Source organism: Mobula hypostoma, chromosome 2 (assembly GCF_963921235.1).
Source record: "Mobula hypostoma chromosome 2, sMobHyp1.1, whole genome shotgun sequence".
In the NCBI taxonomy this organism is placed as follows: Eukaryota; Metazoa; Chordata; class Chondrichthyes; order Myliobatiformes; family Myliobatidae; genus Mobula; species Mobula hypostoma.
The window spans coordinates 42,725,865-42,744,973 of record NC_086098.1 but is presented as its reverse complement, the minus strand read 5'-3'; the positions used below and the strand labels follow the sequence as shown (position 1 = coordinate 42,744,973).

Below are 19,109 nucleotides of genomic sequence, written 5' to 3'. Positions count from 1 at the left end.
ACGGGGGTAGGCAGTTTAAATGGTTCGGCATGGACTAGACGGGCTGAAGCCTGTTTCTGTGCTGCACTTTTCTATGAGTCTATATGCTCAGAGTTTTTTTGAAGAAATGCAACATCCTCTCTTTTCGTGAAACTACGCAAATGACCAAAGTGGAGAAGGAGCATTTGCGCTGATGTTGAGAACCTTGGAAGGAAAACACGCGTGTATATATAGATCCTGTCTATGTGGCGGACAGAGCAAAGGACTTCACAAATGACTGATGCCCTTGCCCCACATGTGGAAGTGTTAACAATTCCAAAATTAGTTACTCCACTACCTGGTGTGGAAGTAAATTATCTCCAGTCTTGAGGGATTGCTTGTGTGAGGGGATCCAGGAGTGCCCCTATTAACTGTTTGAAGAGAGACAGAGAGAGACATTTATCATTGATGGTTTGTTTGGAAAGGAGAGAGAGACCAAGATTGACGGTTGGACTGACACGGGAGTTAACTTTGGAGTTTTACTTTGGAGATAAAAACTGAGCAGCTCGAAGGTTGCTATGGTGACCAACAGGACATTATTGATGTTACTTCCAAGGACTTGTTGTTTGCTCGCATTCCTTTACAGACAAAGGAAGGAGGGACTCTTAATGACAGGTGATGCTTAGCCTGGTGAGTTAAATAGGAGGACAGATGGTACAGACCTCAGACACATGATCTGGACACTGAATGAGCATTGTTGTGCCCTCAGAGAAAGTGGGTTTTGGAGGATCGATCAGGCGGATCGATCCAAATTGCTATTCCAGCGGTGAAGAAGGGGTTGACTGGTGGGGAGTTGTCTATGTGTCCACCCTTGCCGGGGTGATAGCTCCACCACAGGAAAACGGGTCCCCCTGGTTAAAGTCACAGTCAGTGACTTGTGAAGGATTTTGAAGGACGACGAGAAGATCGACGGCAACAGCTCACCTGAAGACTCAACTCTCTCTCTCTCTCCCCATCGCTATTCAACTACATAACACGAATTGAACTGAACTTTACTCAACATCATAAGACTGTATCTTTTTAAGCCTAGACTTAAAGAAGCTTGGTTTTCATACATATATTTCCACACTTACTGATTTGCATACACACACACACACACACATATATATATATATATATATATATATATATATATATATATATATATTCATTGCTAACCTGTGTGATTTATTTACTTTGATATTACTGTATTGCTTAGTTACTAATAAATATTAGTAGTTTATAGCAATACGAGACTCTATTTCTGCTGGTTTCTTTATCTCCGTCACGGCGTACATGACACTTGGAATCATGAAATGAATTCAGAAATCATGGTTTACTTTTAAAATTCTTTTTTTATGATCGTGTTGTAGGTTGGAATGTTTTCCATTTCAAGTTACCTGCCAAGAACATCAAGAACTTCCATGCTAGGACAAACTCTAGCATACTCTGTTCTTTGAGTTCTGATGAGTAGCTGATGTGCTTTGTGGGAGATAAATGTCAAGAAATTTTTGAGAGTCTAAAATGAGATCTAGTTGAAGGTTATTTCCAATGGAAGTATGCTTACCTCATAGTGAGAAGTAATGGAATAATACCAAAATTCTCCACAGTATTTTTCAGGAAAGATTAGTTCACATGTAGATTGTATCATATATTCTGATAACTAGATTCATATTATGTAAAATCTCTGCAGCCAGCAACAAAAGATGTTTTTTGTAGAAACAGCCCTGCCTCTTTTAAAGTCTATTTCCTTCAGCATTTTAAATAAAATGGTAGAGAAAGAACAGGTTGTAAAGCCCAACTCTCCCCTCCACTGGGTTGATTTTATCGCCCTTTCCAATCACTACTACCCTTCCCCACCTCCATTCTCCTGTAGTCCTCTTACTTTGCCCCCCTTTCCCCCCATTTTCTTCCTTTATTCCATCTATCCAACACACACACACACACACACACACGCGTCTCCTACCCCTCGTCCTTTGCTTGGTTCTGGTTCCAATTGCTTCCCTATTGATTTTCATTCTCCCCTCCTGTATTTACTAGAATCCAACACTGATAGTGCTTTGTGTTCCTGATCATCTCCTTCTTGCAGCTGTCTCCAATTTCCATACTTTGCCAGCACCACCTTACTCCATCTATTTATCTCCCCTCTCCCTTTGCTTGCCTCCAGCTACCATTCACTTGCTACTGTCTCGGAACCCCCCCACCCCCCCTTGCTGAATTAGTACAACCTGCCTGTCATCTTGCAATCCTCCTCAGTCCACCAATGATCTCTGACTCATTTCCCTCCCCTTCTCTTCATGCTAAAAAGCTCACCTCTCCATTCTCAATCCTGGTGCAGAGCTTTGCCCCAAAATGTCAACAATTCCTTTCCTCCAACAGATGCTTCATGACCAACCATGTTCCTCCAGTATGTTGTTTGTTGCTCCAGATTCCAACATTTGTGGTCTATTCTGTTTCCTGTGCAGTTTCACCAGCTATTGCATATGTCAGTCCAAGTAAATAAAACAAAAAATTAATTGAATTTCGTCTGAGGCCACTTCATCCAAAGTGTAATGCTTGCTCAGGAATAATTCTAAGTGACAGATAGTTTGCTGCATGCCACTCAGTTTTCTTGTGGTTATATTGGTGGTATAAAACAAAGATGTTATTCTCAAGCTCTAAGAAGAGGTAAAAACAAATACAGTCTCATTCTACACCTTAGAACTGTGGTGACTCAGTAGGGTTATTTATCAGTGGAGGTGAATGAATGTGGAATTGAAGGCTATGGGGGTATAAAGTAGGAATTGAGGCCTCTATTTTCTTGCCCTCTGATACTGTGTTCTGTAACTGCAGTGAGAAGCAGGACAGCATCACTGATCTGCACTGCTATGAACATTCAGTATGAAACTCAGCACAACTTAATATTCTTGCATAAGATATTGGTTATGCCCAATCTAGAATTCTGTGCCTAGTTCTGGCCCCTAATGTAGTGGTGCAAGATAGGCACAGGAAAAGATTCTTTAGTTTCTTAAAACATGCTTCAAACTCTGGAAGTTACCTCCAGAATTATAGAAAGTTACAGCGGGAGGCCAATCAGCCCATCATGTCCAGATTGATCAGAGCTGGAGTTACTTAGGTCACTTCCATTTCTCAGCTCTTAGACCATAAGGCTTATAGATTATACCCTTTCAAGTTCTCAGTCACATACTCCATAAATGGGATCTGTCTTCACTATCCTTCAAGATACTGAATTTCAGACGACGTTTGTGAAAAGAATTTTCTCAACTTTCCTCTTATTCTCCTATCAACTTAAAATTGACCCTGCTGGTATCAATTTTCTTGCAAAGGAAATAGCTCATCTATTTAACTATACTACACACCTAATATAATAAAATTAAATTTCTTCTCAATCTTGTTCCAAAGAAAACCGTATCAACTGAGTCAGTCTTCCCATTAAACTACAATTCCTCAGCTTGGTAACATTATTATTTATCCTCTCCTCCCCCCCCCCCCCCATTAATAGGATCCCTTCTTCTCCAGCCCTTTACACCTTTTTACCCATTTGGCTTTACCTATCATCTTCTAGCTAGCCTTCTTTCCCTCCCCACCACCTTTTTATTCTGGCATCTTCCCCTTTCCTTTCCAGAACAGGAAGTCTGGTGGCGCAGTGAGATCAGTGCCGGGCTCGAGAACGGAGATTTCCCAGTTCGGTCCAGTGACAGACCGCACCCGAGCGCGCTCTCCATCCATGCCAGGTTGATGTCAAGCTCGCAACTCAACCACATAAAAAACACTGCCACGTCCAGTTTAAATTCCCATGCGGAATATTGCGGAGGATCAAATACCCAAACCTAAACAGAAAAAGAGTCTCAGCCAGAAATATCATCCATTTATTCATTTCCATAGATGCTGCCTAACCTGCTGATTTCCTCCAGCATTTTGTGTGTGTATTGCTTTGAATTTCCAGCATTTGCAGAAATTCTCATGTTTATCATTATAAATCTGTCTCCTTTCACATCTTTCTTGCAGTGTGATGACAAAACTGTATCAAATACAAGCTAGAGCCTAACAGATACCTGAAAGAGTTCAAACATAATTCTCTGTTCTTATATTCTATGCCTTGAACAATAACTTGTATATTGCCTATCAATGTGTCATTTTATTAAATTATAACATATTTGTCATTATTACTTGTACTTCCCAGTGAATGGCCAAGGAATCACCAAAATGAGCTTCTTTTTATTAATGGATGGAGATATCAATACATGACAAAATTGTTTTCAATAGAAGAAAACACTGATACTTCAACACATTCATATAAAAAGTGTTTCTTTTTGTTCTTATTGGTACTATTGAAAAGACAGTAACCCGGACAAACTAATGTTGTGCATTTTACCTGTTGTACAGCTTTCAGCTGCTAAAGAAATATAGCACATTGCAAACAAGGCTCATTACTTACACAAAAGAATTAATAATAATCATCTTACCAGAACATAGCTGTTCTATTTTGGTGTAACTGAGCTGGAGGGAGTCATTGACCCATGCCAACATATCATGTCGGCTCAGGTTTTCACTTGTCACAGAGGTGGAATAAACATTTACTGCCATCCCCCAGCTGCAGAAAAAAATACAATAAATTAGTTGAAAGAGACACAGAACAAATGAAAGGTACAGACATCCTAATAAAGGTATATTTCTCTTCTTTGTACTTCAGGCACAAAACAATAGTAGATTACCTAAATTTATTTGAACAAAGGGAAATTAATTATGAGTGAAGCATTGCAGGGGAGGAGCCGAGTGAGGATGAAAATAATTCAGTCATTTTAGAACTCCACATTTCCCTTTTCTTAAATAGAGTTTGCAAAACCAAATTCATTCTATCCCACTAGCTATACCCTACTATTCATAAACACTATCTATAGCCACTGTCCTGATGAAAGGTCTCCACCCAAAATGTCAACTGTTTACTCTTTTCCTTAGATGCTGCCTGGCCTTCTGAGTTCCTCGAACATTTTGTGTGTGTTGCTTTGGATTTCCAGCATCTACAGATTTTCTTAACTATTACTTACGTACAGAATAATAATATACACAATAATAAAGCAGACTATTGTACTATGATGTGTGTTCTCCTGCCGCACTGAGATGAGTTATTGTATATACTTATTGCATTAGGTAGGAAAGATTTTCTGTAACGATCCTTGTGACTGCAGAGCTGAATGAGTTTGTTCGAAAAGGTGCTCCGCTGCTTATTCAGTAAGTCATGGAGAGGATGTGCCCAATAGTCCATTAATGGACAACAGCTTGTTTAGTGACCTCCTCCCCACTACTAATTCAAATGAGTCCTGATTGTAACCAAGGAACAGCCATTACAGAATGGCAGAGAAGATTTGATGGGCTGAATGGTTAACTCTGTTTCTACGTCTTATGTTCTTATGATTTTATACCTACTGTCCCATTACTCTGGTTCCTCCCTCTTCACAGGGGTACTTTGCACTGTTGGCCTATTCCCTTTCCCTTTCCTGATTGTTACCGAGTTAACTGCCTCCTGCAACATGCGATTGATTACTTCCCTGCATCTCCTATTTATCAACTTTTCATTCTCCCATATGAGCCAAAGAACATCCAGCTGCAGTTCCAGTTCAGTAATATCAAGTCACAGAAGTCCTTGTATCATTCAACAAAGCATTCTAAGTCCTATAAAAGCTACATAATCCAGAGAATTCTTTTCCCAAACCCAGAAACTTCTCAGGACTCAAAAGAGACACTCTACATTCTTAAATATAACGACTTTAGAATACATCTTCCCAAAATTAATGAAAAGTCACAAAAGTAAAGAAACATAAACAAACAAATTGAACAGTTCCAGACTGCATTAGGTGTAACTTTGGAAAAACCATTACTAATTTGTGAAGCACAATTATGGCAGTAGAATTATGCAGATTCATAGCAATTCTAAAATCTATCAGATTTGTCCAAAATTCTACTGTATTAAAGAATCTACGCATGAATGATTCCCAAGTCAAACATGATCTCCAAAAAGAACAGCAATTGATCCCACCGACTAAGTATAGGTAGCAATAGGTTTTCCTTTTAATTTTTGTTCCACACTTTGTAGTAAAAATAATGCTCATCATTATGGGATACATTGATCAGCAAAATACTGTGTCTGATCATGCACATTAAGTAAATTATGAAGTTACAGCAATGTACTCAACTTCAAGTTTCACTCTACTGGCACCTTCTAAATGTCAGTTATGTACATCTCAGGTGAGATTTTAGTGTACTCTCCAAAAAGATACCACTAACCACACAGATTTGAACAACTGCATATTGTGATGTGAGTAAATATTCAATTCTATAATGAAATTAGCAAAAAAGTCTCTAATACTAAAAAAAATCCACATAAAACTATTTCCTTCAGTTATTATTTGAGAACTTAAGAACATGAAATAATGAAACTTTCAACAGTCTCAAAATCTTTTCACTTACTCATTTTTCTTACTGCACATAGTTTTGCATTAAGCATTGTAAGTTGTCCTTCTTGATTTTGATTCCAGCAATCACAAAAAGCTTCTGATAAAGCATGCTCCGAATTAACATGCACATCCCTTTTGAAGGCTTTGTGCCAGTAACCTCAAGGTCCTGCTTAAAAGTTTACATAAAGACTGCATACATGATATGCACCATCATCGAGGTGAAAATGTGAAACGTGTTGAATGAAGGAAATTCATATGAAGTATGAATAGTTTATCGTGCTCTCTCGTTAATTTTCTATAGGAGTGGACTGAAGATCAGGTTTTCTTTTCAATTAAACTGAAAATAGTTTGAATTCTATTTTAATGTCAGATATAAGACTGGCTCTTTAAGAACTTGATACAATGAAGGTCCCCATAAGGAGGTTCACAAAGGAGATGGGGATGACATTTGAAGAAAAGTTCAAGCAGGCTGAGCAAAAACCCATTGCGCTGTGACGTGAGCTTCAGAAACAGAATGAGGGTTATCATCACTTTAAAGATAACCCTTTGTTATCAAACATGACATGAAATGTGTTGTCAATGGTGGTAGTGTTCCAGCCAAGATTAGATCAGACATTATCCTAAACAATGGTGGAGCAAGATAAAAAAAAAGCTGCCTGACTTATTCCTACTTCTTTTTAACGTCCTTACCTGTTAAGGTCTGTTACTTCTCCATGCCAGTTTGGGAGATGACAGTAACAGGAAGAGTTCCTGATAAAATGTGTAACTACTGTCAAACATAACCAATCTGATAAATATTAAGAAATTCTGCAGCTTCAACGGTATATTCCTATGAAACTTTGAAATTCTTCCCATTTCAACCCTATCCAATTCTTCTGGAACATTTACATTTCTCTTTTGGTGCCAAAGGAAAAGAACTGCAAACTTCCACATGAATATATTCCATCTATATGGCTATGTTTGATACAAAATTGTATTTCAAAAAAACAGAACAATCCAACAACGTATTTAATTTTTCATAAAAAAAACCACATAACTTTATTTGCAAATATATATATTTAAAAATCAGCCAATCTTTTACGGGTCCAACTCTCATATCGACACAAACAAATCTTCTATTGTAAATTAGTCTTTCCGAATAGCTAAAGGATTAAATGATATTGAAAATGCTATGCTGAAAAACTTGTTTTGTAAGTACAACAAGCAAGAATAAGCTATAGTTTTAGCATTTATTACATAAACAAATTTTAAAATTGGCAAATAATGTCTTCTTGGGCTTCCAACTAGGTACAGGTATTGACTTTAACCAACATCCGTCTCTCCTGATTGGTCAGTCCTCATCCAATCAGATTTCTACTGTCTCACCTTTACAATCGAATTCAAGTTCTTAATTAGAGAAAGACCTTCGTCTTAGTTAAAATTCTTTTCCTCTAGTTTTATTTTAATGGCTTCCTTCACCAGGCAGTCTCAAAAGCCACTGGAGCGGCACAGTAGATTTGTACCGTGAAAGTCAATTCTATGACCTTTGCGAATGCAATGTTCTGCTATTGCCGATGACTCCAGGTAACCTAAATTGATACACCTGTTGTTCTCATTGATGCAGGGTTCCACCATATGCCCTTTCTGGTGTTTACAGGATTCTCTACGGAGCGGCGTGTTATCAGCCAGATGAGGTGTACGGTGGAAACTTTTTCTAAAATTGGCAGTTTCATTGATGGTAGTTTGGTCACTGCATTTTATGAAGGTCAGTAAGACATTGTGCAATTATAAAAAAGGGGGAGAATGCTAAACCAGATTTTTAAAAAAACTTTGTCAACAGTTTGCATTGAAAATTGAAAGTTGCTGAAATTGAAGCCTGCATATTAGAACACATGAATGTAAGAGAAAGAATGGAGAGTCAAGTGGGAATTTGTAAAAAAGAAAAAGGCATGCTTTGAACAGAAAGGGGCTAATGAAGGTTGATGAGGATGAAGATTAATGAGCATAAATGTAATGAGGAGCAGCACAGTGCAGACAGAATTCATGTAGCTTTGTTTTGTACAAGACGCTATTTGTGAAAAGTGACAAGGATGCCACTTAAGGAATGGACAAATCAATTAAATCCCTTTTCAGACTTTGTTTCAAAGAAAACAATCTCTGTAACAGCTGCCATCAGAAAGCAGAAGCTGCTGACAAAATAGAAATGCATTTGCTGAGATGAATGAGCTTCCAATCATTTGGAAGCACACCAGCTAAGCAACACAGAGTACAGAGGAAATGAAGATCTCAAGGGGCAGCAGAAACAATACTGTAAAAACTTTAGGAACTTCTAGCAATGGATGAAGATATTCAGACTTTCAACCTATACCAAAGCAGTTCTGCTCTCTATGCTTAAAACAATTATGCCTTTATTCCCCTTAGAAGTATTTAGTCTTATTCTGGAACACTGCCCAAATAAAGGTATTTCACACAACATGCAGTGTAAAATCATACCCTTGATATTCTGCACCTCATTCTTGTTATCTTTTATTTACAAATTCTCTGAATACAACACTGGCCAAAAAAAATCATAAACCCTCATTCAGTTTATACTCTTTATTCATGGATGACATTTATAAAAAAAAATCCAACTGTAATATCAATTTACATACTCTGATTGTGAAAATGACACTCCTTTCAAGCTGTAGACCTAAAGCCAATAAATGTTTTGTAATTTCATTCAATGTTGCAAGTATAAGTTCTTTGTAACACCCATCTCAAAAGAAAACCAACGAATAATTTGAACAATTTCAACTTTGGAAACTCTGTTAATGCATATATTCATGCCACTTTACAGAATTCTCTATTAGATTTCATGTTCCTAAACCACGTCAATAAATAGCATTTCAGTAGTTTCATCTCCTGGGACAAAATAGCACATACTGAACCTTCAGGAAAAGTCAGCTCATTGTTCAAGATAAAACTTTCTTATTGATACATTGCAAAAATGTTTCAACCATATATAAGATGGAAGCTGAACTGGAAATTTCTCTGGTTTATCAGCCACAGTACTGGAATTCTGGATGAATTAAATTTTAGTGGTCTGTTTCATTAGCATTAATTGGTAACAATTCTGCAATTTCCTAAAGGTCAAAAAGATACCAAAACAAATCCAATTTTGCCTCCATAAATATTGCACTTGTTGTAAAATGGACGTGACATTTTAATGGCTGTAACATTCCTTTAATGTAAACCAATGAAGTTAAGGTTGAATGGTGGTAAATATTGTTCATTTACATGATTAAACACAATTAATTTATCCATAGTAGTATGACTTTCTCATCAAGGAAATTTGAAATTTTTCTTCATAGGTATTTCAGAATACAAAGTCAAAACTCATTTCTTAAGGAATGGTTGCAGTAAATTCCCAACTGCCTAAATGACAAATTTGCTCCAAGATTTAACTAATGATATATTCAAGTTTTATAATGTACCATGCTACAACGTATTCTACTGCAGATGTTATACTGCAACATTGGAACAGAGCCTACTGCACTAAAACAGAATATTTCTTACAACTTAACATGCAAAACTGAGGCAGCTTTCCTTAGAGCCAAATAGTGTAATATTTTACTTGCATAAATAACTATTTTTAATGAAAATGACTTTAAATAGTCTGAATAGTGCTAAATGAAAAAGTGAATGTTATTCCGAGATCATTTTTTACTGACAAGGGATAATAAGTTCTTCACAATGTAATCAATCTTCAGACATAATATTTTATGCATAGTAACCAGGCAAATATTTTCATTAATTATATAATTCAATGCTTCTTCTACCTTTGATTAAAGATTCACAAAATACTTGTTCCAAGGTTTCAGATTGCCATTTATTCTTAAGGCAACCTGTTACATGTTCTATTTAAAGTACAGTAAATTGCATCATTAAAATTGTAAAATTGATACTGTGAATGAATTAATCTTTTTCCTTATTGTTTGAAGCTATCTTTACATTCTGTTAACACATATCAGAACCACTTGTAGATGAACTGGCTGCGTAGATTTTGATGTCACACAGAGAACATTTCATATCCGAAGCAGACTTGCTTTTGTATAACCAAGTAACAGTTACAAATATTTTTAAATTAGAAGAACAGTATAATTAAAAATTAAACTAACTGGATGTTCAACGTTCACTGGCTTCAACGGACATCACAAGATAACTTTCCTTCACGTTACAATTTTGCAGAACTAAGTATAAATATTTTTCCAACATGAAAAATAAATTACTAAACTGTTGCCTGGCGTATATCAAATTTATCTCACAAACGACACCATACCTACAATGATGTTCTTGCAAAAATCTTGCTTTCAATGGAACTGCTGTTTCCAGAAGCAGAACAAATAGAGGCAGTAGGGAAGGAGCCATAATGATATTGAATAAAATGCTGCAGTGACTCAGCATTTGGTTCAAGCGACTATTGGAGCTTGTTTGACTGAGATAATAAAGCTCACCTCCCACGACATGATGGCAAATAATTGCTAAAGTATTTTGAATATTAAGTGCTTTGAGAAATGATTAGATTGGAGCAGAAAAAAGGAATCATGGTTAGATATGTGACATGTTATACCTGTATAGATCAGAATCAGAATCAGGTTTATTATCACCGGCATGTGACATGATACTTGTTAACTTAGCAGCAGCAGTTCAATACAATACATAATCTAATAGAGAGGGGAAAAAACAAAATAATAATAAATTAACAAGTAAATCAATTACGTATATTGAATAGATTAAAAAACATGCAAAAACAGAAATAATGTATATTTAAAAAATGACCATTTAGGAATCGGATGGCAGGGGGAAGAGCTGTTCCTGAATTGCTGAGTGTGTGCCTTCAGGCTTCAGTATCTCCTGCCTGATGGTAACAGTGAGAAAAGGGCATGCCCTGGGTGCTGGAGGTCCTTAATAATGGACGCTAACTTTCTGAGACACTGCTCCCTAAAGATGTCCTGGGTACTTTGTAGGCTAGTGCCCAAGATGGAGCCGACTCGATTTACAACCTTCTGCAGCTTCTTTCGGTCCTGTGCAGCAGCCCTTCCATACCAGACAGTGATGCAGCCTGTCAGAATGCTCTCCATGGTACAACTATAGATGTTTTTAAGTGTATTTGTTGACATGCCAAATCTCTCCAAACTCCTAATAAAGTACAGCCACTGTCTTGCCTTCTTTATAACTACATCGATATGTTGGGACCAGGTTAGATCCTCAGAGATCTTGACACCCAGGAACTTGAAACTGCTCACTCTCTCAACTTCTGATCCCTCTGAGCATTGGTATGTGTTCCTTCGTCTTACCCTTCCTGAAGTCCACAATCAGCTCTTTCATCTTTCTGATGTTGAGTGCCAGTTTGTTGCTGCGGCACCATTCCACTCTTGTACACCCTCTCGGCACCGCCTGAGATTCTACCAACAATGGTCGTATCATCAGCAAATTTATAGATGGTATTTGAACTATGCCAAGCTACACAGTCATGTGTCTATTGAGAATAGAGCACACACCCGAGGTGCGCCAGTGTTGATCATCAGCAAGGAGGAGATGTTATCACCAATCCACACAGACTGTGGTCTTCCAGTTAGGAAGTCAAGGATCCAATTGCAGAGGGAGGTACTGAGGCCCAGGTTCTGCAACTTCTCAATCAGGATTGTGGGAATGATGGTATTAAATGCTGAGCTATAGTCAATGAACAGCATCCTGACGTAAGTGTTTGTGTTGTCTAGATGGCCTAAAGCTGTATGGAGGGCCATTGAGATTGTGTCTGCCATTGACCTATTGTGACGATAGGCAAATTGCAATGGGTCTAGGTCCTTGCTGAGGCAGGAGTTCAGTCTAGACATAACCAACCTCTCAAAGCATTTCACCACTATTGATATTGTAACATATTGTAAATTTCACATATCTTACATTATAATATTATATATGGTTACATATATGATGCCATTCAATACTATCATCCCATCAATATTAATCAACCAAGCTTTGAAACCTGAGCCTTGGAACCTCCCCATGGAGCTGGATCCTTGACTTCCTCCTGGAAGACCACAGTCAGTACAGATCAGTGATGACATCTCTTTCTTGCTGATAATCAACATCGGCTTAAGGATGCATGCTCAGCCCATTGCTCTAATCTTTCTATATTCATGTCTGCATGGCTAAGTACTGCTCAAAAGTCATTTATAAATTCACAGATGACACCACTGTTGTTGGTAAAATCTCAGATGACAACGAGGAGGCATACAGGAATGAGAATACAGGAGTGGGAGATCAGTTGGTTGAGTGGTGGCACAGCAAGAACCTCCCACTCAACATTAGCAAAACCATGTAAGTGACTGTGGACTTTAGGCACGCACCAGCCCTCATTGAGGAATCAACAGTGGAAAGGATGAGTAGTTTTAATTTCTTGAGAACTGGGACCATTGATGCTCTCCACCTACTGTATGTTGATGGGCAGATGCAGATGTGAGACAATGTGGTGAATTTACTTTCCAATTATATAAGTGTCATTATTCCATTCCTTACAAACAATACTTTGCATGTTTCCAAAATAAAAACTGTAAACACTAAATAATCAAGTCAGGTTAGCATCTGCGAAGACTGAAATGAAGTAAATATCTCAGGTCAACAACTTGTCAGTAAAATCAACAATAATTAGATAAAGTAAGATATAATATACAAAAAAATTGAGCATCTTTTTAACTAATTTATCAGAGAATGATACTGCCCAGGCTGCTTATTGAGGAACTGCCATGGACTTGATAGGCTTTTCAAGTCAAGTCAAGTCACTTTTTATTGTCATTTCCACCATAACTGCTGGTACAGTACACAGTAAAAACAAGACATTTTTCAGGACCATGGTGCTACATGAAACAATACAAAAACTACACTGAACTACGTAAAAACAACAGAAAAACTACACTAGACGACAGACCTAACCAGGACTGCAAAAAGTACACAATACAGTGCAGGCATTACCACAAATTAAAAAAAAGACAATAGGCACAGTAGAGGGCAGTAGGTTGGTGTCAGTCCAGGCTCTGGGTATTGAGGAGTCTGATGACTTGGGGGAAGAAACCGTTACATAGTCTGGTCGTGACAGCCCGAATGCTTTGGTGCCTTTTGCCAGATGGCAGGAGGGAGAAGAGTTTGCATGAGGGGTGCGTGGGATCCTTCATAATACTGTTTGCTTTGCGGATGCAGTGTGTGGTGTAAATGTCTGTAATGGCGGGAAGAGAGACCCCGATGATCTTCTCAGCTGACCTCACTATCCACTGCAGGGTCTTGCGAGATGGTGCAATTTCTGAACCAGGCAGTGATGCAGCTGCTCAGGATGCTCTCAATACAATCTGTGTAGAATGTGGTGAGGATGGGGGGGTAGGAGATGGACTTCCCTCAGCCTTCGCAGAAAGTAGAGATGCTGTTGGGCTTTCTTTGCTATGGAGCTGGTGTTGAGGGACCAGGTGAGATTCTCCACCAGGTGAACACCAAGAAATTTGGTGCTCTTAACAATCTCTATGAAGGGGTCATCGATGTTCAGCGGAGAGTGGTCACTCCATGTCCTCCTGAAGTCAACAATCATCTCTTTTGTTTTGTTGACATTCAGAGACAGGCTGCAGCACAGTCGTGGGTCAGCAGAGTGAACAGCAGTGGACTGAGCACACAGCCCTGGGGAGGCCCCCGTGCTCAGTGTTTATAGTATTTTGCAGTATAATGACTCAAAAGAGGCTACTAGAGCTCTATAATTCTTAAATAAAAATGGAATATCTAGATATAACTTGAGGTAGATAGCAGATCAAGACAACAAAAGCAAAGTCCTTCCAAGATGCAAGGAAGACTAACACGCCTTCAGGATGCCGGATTTTCGTGGCTCCAGAGATGGGCTGATCCAAGGCTGGTGCCAATTACTGAGGAGTCGCGGGAGAACACAGAACATCGAGAGCAGCAGGTTAGCTGCTGGTTGTGTGTCCAGAGACCTGAGCCTTTCCTGAGTCGATTCTCTGGGCACAGAGCTCAGAAAAAGTGACACAAGACTTTTAACATCATAAATCAGCGAGTTGTTTACTATGTCTCCCCTCTCGCTGTGAAACGGGGACATCTCTTTTTCCCTGATTAGGGAGAGAGAGAGCCTGTGGTACGTTGAATTACCGGATGAACGAGTAATCTTTGGGGTACTGCAAGTCTGTCTCTTTATTGATGCTTTGCTGCATGCTTCAGTGCTCGGTGGAGGACACCAACCCTTTTTTGCTGGTGGGAATGTTGGTTGTTGCCTTGCTGCTGCTTGTGCATTGGAGGGGGAAGCTGCGGGGGGGGGGTGTGCTTTGGGGTTCTAACATTTAGCTGTCATTCATTCTTTGGGGCACTCCTCTTTTTTGTGGATATTCGCGAAGAAGAACTTTTTCAGGATGTTTTTTTTAAAGCATTTCTCTGATATTAAATGTACCTACTGAATCTAAGGTTAACCGCAGTTACCATTTGGACAATGAGAAGCAGACAACTGGTGACTCCAAATTAAACAAATTCTTGTTGATTCTCTTAATGAAGGCTCTCCTTACTTCTAAAAAGGTATTCACATCAAAGGTATTCATTAACAAGTTGATGGATGCTGGAATTAACCACCATCAATTTAATTTCAGTATATATTTTATGGAAATACGCTTTTTGGGAATATAGGAAAGTTACTGGTGTTACCTTGTGCTTGTTGTTCCAGTATTCCTGAGTGTTAAAGATGAGATTTAAAATGAGCTATTGTGAAAACTTGTGGGTATTTCAGTATGATACCCAGTCAATCAAATCATGTGAGTGAAGGACAGGTTATCAATCAAGCAAGCTGTTACATACCAGATTATGTTCTCTTTAGCATCGTTGGAGCACTAAATTCCTAACTTGCATTTTGTGGAAAGTGAAAGTTAAAGAGTCACAGTTTAGAACTAGCTGCTCTTCGCCTCACTTTAAGCTTACTTAACAGATGTAGACTGCATTTTAACCACATTGTAAAACTTCACAAACCCCTTGCTCAAAACAGAATTCCTTGAGAAGATATGATCAAATTTTTCTAATCTCTCGAGCACTATTTTCCATACAGGTGTCCCCCGCTTCTCGAACATTCGCTTTACGAAACCTCACTGTTATGAAAGACCTACATTAGTTCCCTGTTTTCGCTAACAGAAGGTGTTTTCACTGTTACAAAGAAAGGCAGCGCACGAAAAAAAAGCAGCGCGCAATAGAAAGGCAGTGCACGCCCTGAGCAACCGCTCTCCCCCGGAATCGGAACGGCATTCTTGCTGGTATTGCTTAAACAAGTGCCTGTGAGCAGCTGTTAGCAAGATGAGTTCTAGGGTATCAGAAAAGCCTGAAAGAGCTCGTAAGGGTGTTACACTTAGCGTAAAACTAGACATAATTAAGCATTTTGATCGTGGCGAACGAAGTAAGGACAAAGTGAGTTTGGCTTGTGGAAGCTGACGAAGATGATGTTGAAGGGGTTTTGGCATCCCATGACCAAGAACTGATAGATGAAGAGCTGATGCAACTGGAAGAGGAAAGGATAACAATCGAAACCGAATGAGTACTGATAAAGTACAACTTTAATTTTGAAAGGGAACGTCCGTTTAAGGCATATTTGCAGGATGGTTTGAGTGCTTATAAAGAACTGTATGGTCTAAAAATGCGCGAGGCTCAGCAGTCAAGCATACTGTACTGTTGTTTTTCACATCAGACACAGCAGATGACGAACCTCGACCTTCGACATTGGGGCGGGCAGTCATAGCAGAAGATGAGCTGCGTGCCCTAATAGAAACAAATGACGATGAGACAACACCTCAGTGTCCCACCACACCAACCCCTAGGCCGCGGACAGATACCGATTCGCAGAGAATGCAGCGGTAGCCGGGACGCATCCAGCACATCTTTAAGAAAAAAGCCGAAATAAACATGCCAATTAATTAGGTGCGCCTGGCACGTAATTGTTGGCCCAGATCAGAGACGATTGCGTTGCCTCTGATCTGGGCTGACATTTATGTGCCGGGCGGCACCTAATTAATTAGCATGTTTATTTTGGCTTTCTTCTTAAAGATGTGCTGTGTGCCTCCCGGCCACTGCTGCACGCTTCGCGGATTGGTATCGGTCGGCAGCCTGGAGGGTGGGGGGGGCCACTGCACCACCCAAACTCCGACGACTCAGTCTAACACACCATCATCAGTGTGCTCGCTGTCTTCCCGATTCCCGTGATACTACACTGTACATACATTATTTCTAATTTATATAGGCTGTGTATTTTTACGTGTTATTTGGTATGATTTGGCAGCTTCATAGCTTAAAGGTTACTGGAGAGAGTGTTTCTGCCGTGTTTTTGCCAAAAGAACTTGCGTGAGATTTTCTGCTGAGAGCGCTTGCGTGAGATTTTCGGTACGGAGAACAGTGCCGGCAATGATTGCGGAAAAGTATTTCTACTTTATATAGGCTGTGTATTTATCATATCATTCCTGCTTTTACTGTATGTTACTGTTATTTTAGGTTTTAAGTGTTATTTGGCATGATTTGGTAGGTTATTTTTGGGTCTGTGAATGCTCACAAAATTTTCCCATATAAATAAATGGTAATTGCTTCTTTACTTTACGACATTCCGGCTTACGAACCATTCCATAGGGACGCTCTACCCTCAGATGGCAGGAGAAACCTGTATTTGCCTCAACTTCCAAAATTTGTTTTTATTTTGTATTCATCTTTCTTTGACATAATGGAGAACCTTCTTCCCTTACAGGCTAGAACCAGTTGTACCAGGGCTCCTTGATGCGACAATAGATTTGATCCAATTTTTTTCCCTCAGATTTTTCATTTAGTTCCTCATGGATTTATTGGCCCTACTTAACAAGTGTGCATAATTACTTAGCGCAGGGAAAAGACCTTACGTAATTTAAGTCTTAAACTAATTTTGAACAACAGAATTGCTTGCTTCCAAAGTCGTATTAATTATAAAAATTAAGTCTTTTAAAGAATTTAAAAGAACACATCTTGGGGGTTCCGGTGACGTCATCGTCCAGAATGACAGCTTAAATCAACAGCTCCTCTGGAAAAATGCATATTTTGCCCCGTTAATCCATCAAGTATAAGATCGTCTGAAAATATCTGAGAAGGGGAAAAAGAATGGAGATAAAAAATTATCACTGCAGAGCCTATGGAAAAGAGAGGTACAACCGCGGCTCTCCTACACGTACGCGTGGTGGCGAAGCTGACGCTGGGCCTCGTTCAGGCGAAGCGGCAAATATGATAAGCATTTTGGAAGAGATAAGGGAAGACCAAAAAGTTATAGAACAGCAACTCAATGATATCAAGTCAGAGCTTGCCAACATCAATCAGAAAATAGCGGTGGCAGAGACTTGAATTGAGAAGGTGGAAGATCGCGTGCAAAACCTGGAACGGATACTAAGTAAGACGATAAAAATATTAAATCAACAGGAAAGTAAATTGCTTGACCAGGAGGGAAGATCGTGACAGAAAAATATCAGCATTTATAATGTTAGCGGAGGGATTGCCGATGATGGAGTTTGTAGAAAAGTTGCTGCAGGAAGCACTGGAAATTCCCCTATCGAGATTGAAATTGAGAGGGTGCATCGTGCACTCGTCCCGAGGCCTCCCAGAGACAGAGAAAGTAAGCCGCACTCAATAGTACTTAGGACTGCTTCAATTCAAGAGCAAGGCAGAGATTCTACGAAGGGCCTGGGGTAAGAAGAGGGTGTTTTGAAATGGGAAGTTAATATACTTCGATCATGATTACCCCCGGGCGGTCCTACAGAAATGGTAGGAATATTCCAAAGCGAAACGAATATTAAAGCAAGAAAAGATTAAATTCCAAACTCCATACCCTGCTAAACTGAGAGTATTTTACGAAGGAGAGATACAGCTATATCAGACAGTGGAAGACGCGACTACAGACATGAACAACAGAGGACTGCCTGTTAGCGTGGTCAAAGCAAGGGAAAATCTGGCTGAGCAGTTATCCCGATCTGCTTGGGAAATAGTAAGAGAACCGAGAAAGCAGGGGACGGGAGGGGGATGGGAGGAGGACCAGAGAAGGATATTAGAAAGAGACTGTGAGTCCCAAAGACAGCCCTCACCTCCTCCAGAAGAGCCATAAGGTTTGGCTAACTTTAAAAGTGCTGATAAACTAAACGGAAGCAAACATAGACGGTGATATACCTATCTCAAGAAATACGTATTATAATGCGGATTTTATATTACTCAATTTTTTTTTAATTCATTCATTCACTCCTTTTCCCCCACCTAAATGAGAATATATATATGGGAGGAATACACAGGGAAATCATTTCTGTGCAGTGGACATAGATTTTTTTTTACTTACTTTTAGAGGTACTGCAGCGGGGTCCCTCAACTCACAGGTAGGAGGGGCTAATCCCCATGGCTAGACGTTTCCTCTAGCTCAACCCAGGGTCATCTAGAGGCCCCAGCCTTGGAATCACACCTTCGTTACCTTTTTTTTATTATTCGCATTTCTTGGTTCTTATTTGTTCAGGGAGTAGATCGATTAAATTATATTCTTCAAATTTCAGTGATATACTAACAGATAAGTACACAGTAAAGGACAAAGTAAAATTCATTTCTTTTAATGTCAATGGGCTGTTAAATCCA

The 19,109-nt window shown here is 39.2% G+C and overlaps 1 protein-coding gene across 6 annotated transcripts in view; it reads right to left on the bottom strand.

The window, feature by feature from the left end:
• The window catches only part of mapre3b (microtubule-associated protein, RP/EB family, member 3b), an 80,285-nt gene that overhangs the window by 45,047 nt on the left and 16,129 nt on the right, over positions 1–19,109 (bottom strand). For 3 of the 6 annotated variants that reach the window (XM_063036317.1, XM_063036360.1, XM_063036326.1), the window contains exon 2: positions 4,464–4,591. In XM_063036317.1, coding sequence (XP_062892387.1) covers positions 4,464–4,584 — 121 coding nt within the window. In that variant the 5' untranslated portion in view covers positions 4,585–4,591. Of the gene's footprint in view, positions 1–2,310; positions 2,334–4,463; positions 4,593–10,749; positions 10,774–19,109 lie in introns of those variants that run through there. The other 3 variants (XM_063036335.1, XM_063036343.1, XM_063036352.1) reach the window with 3 other exon arrangements.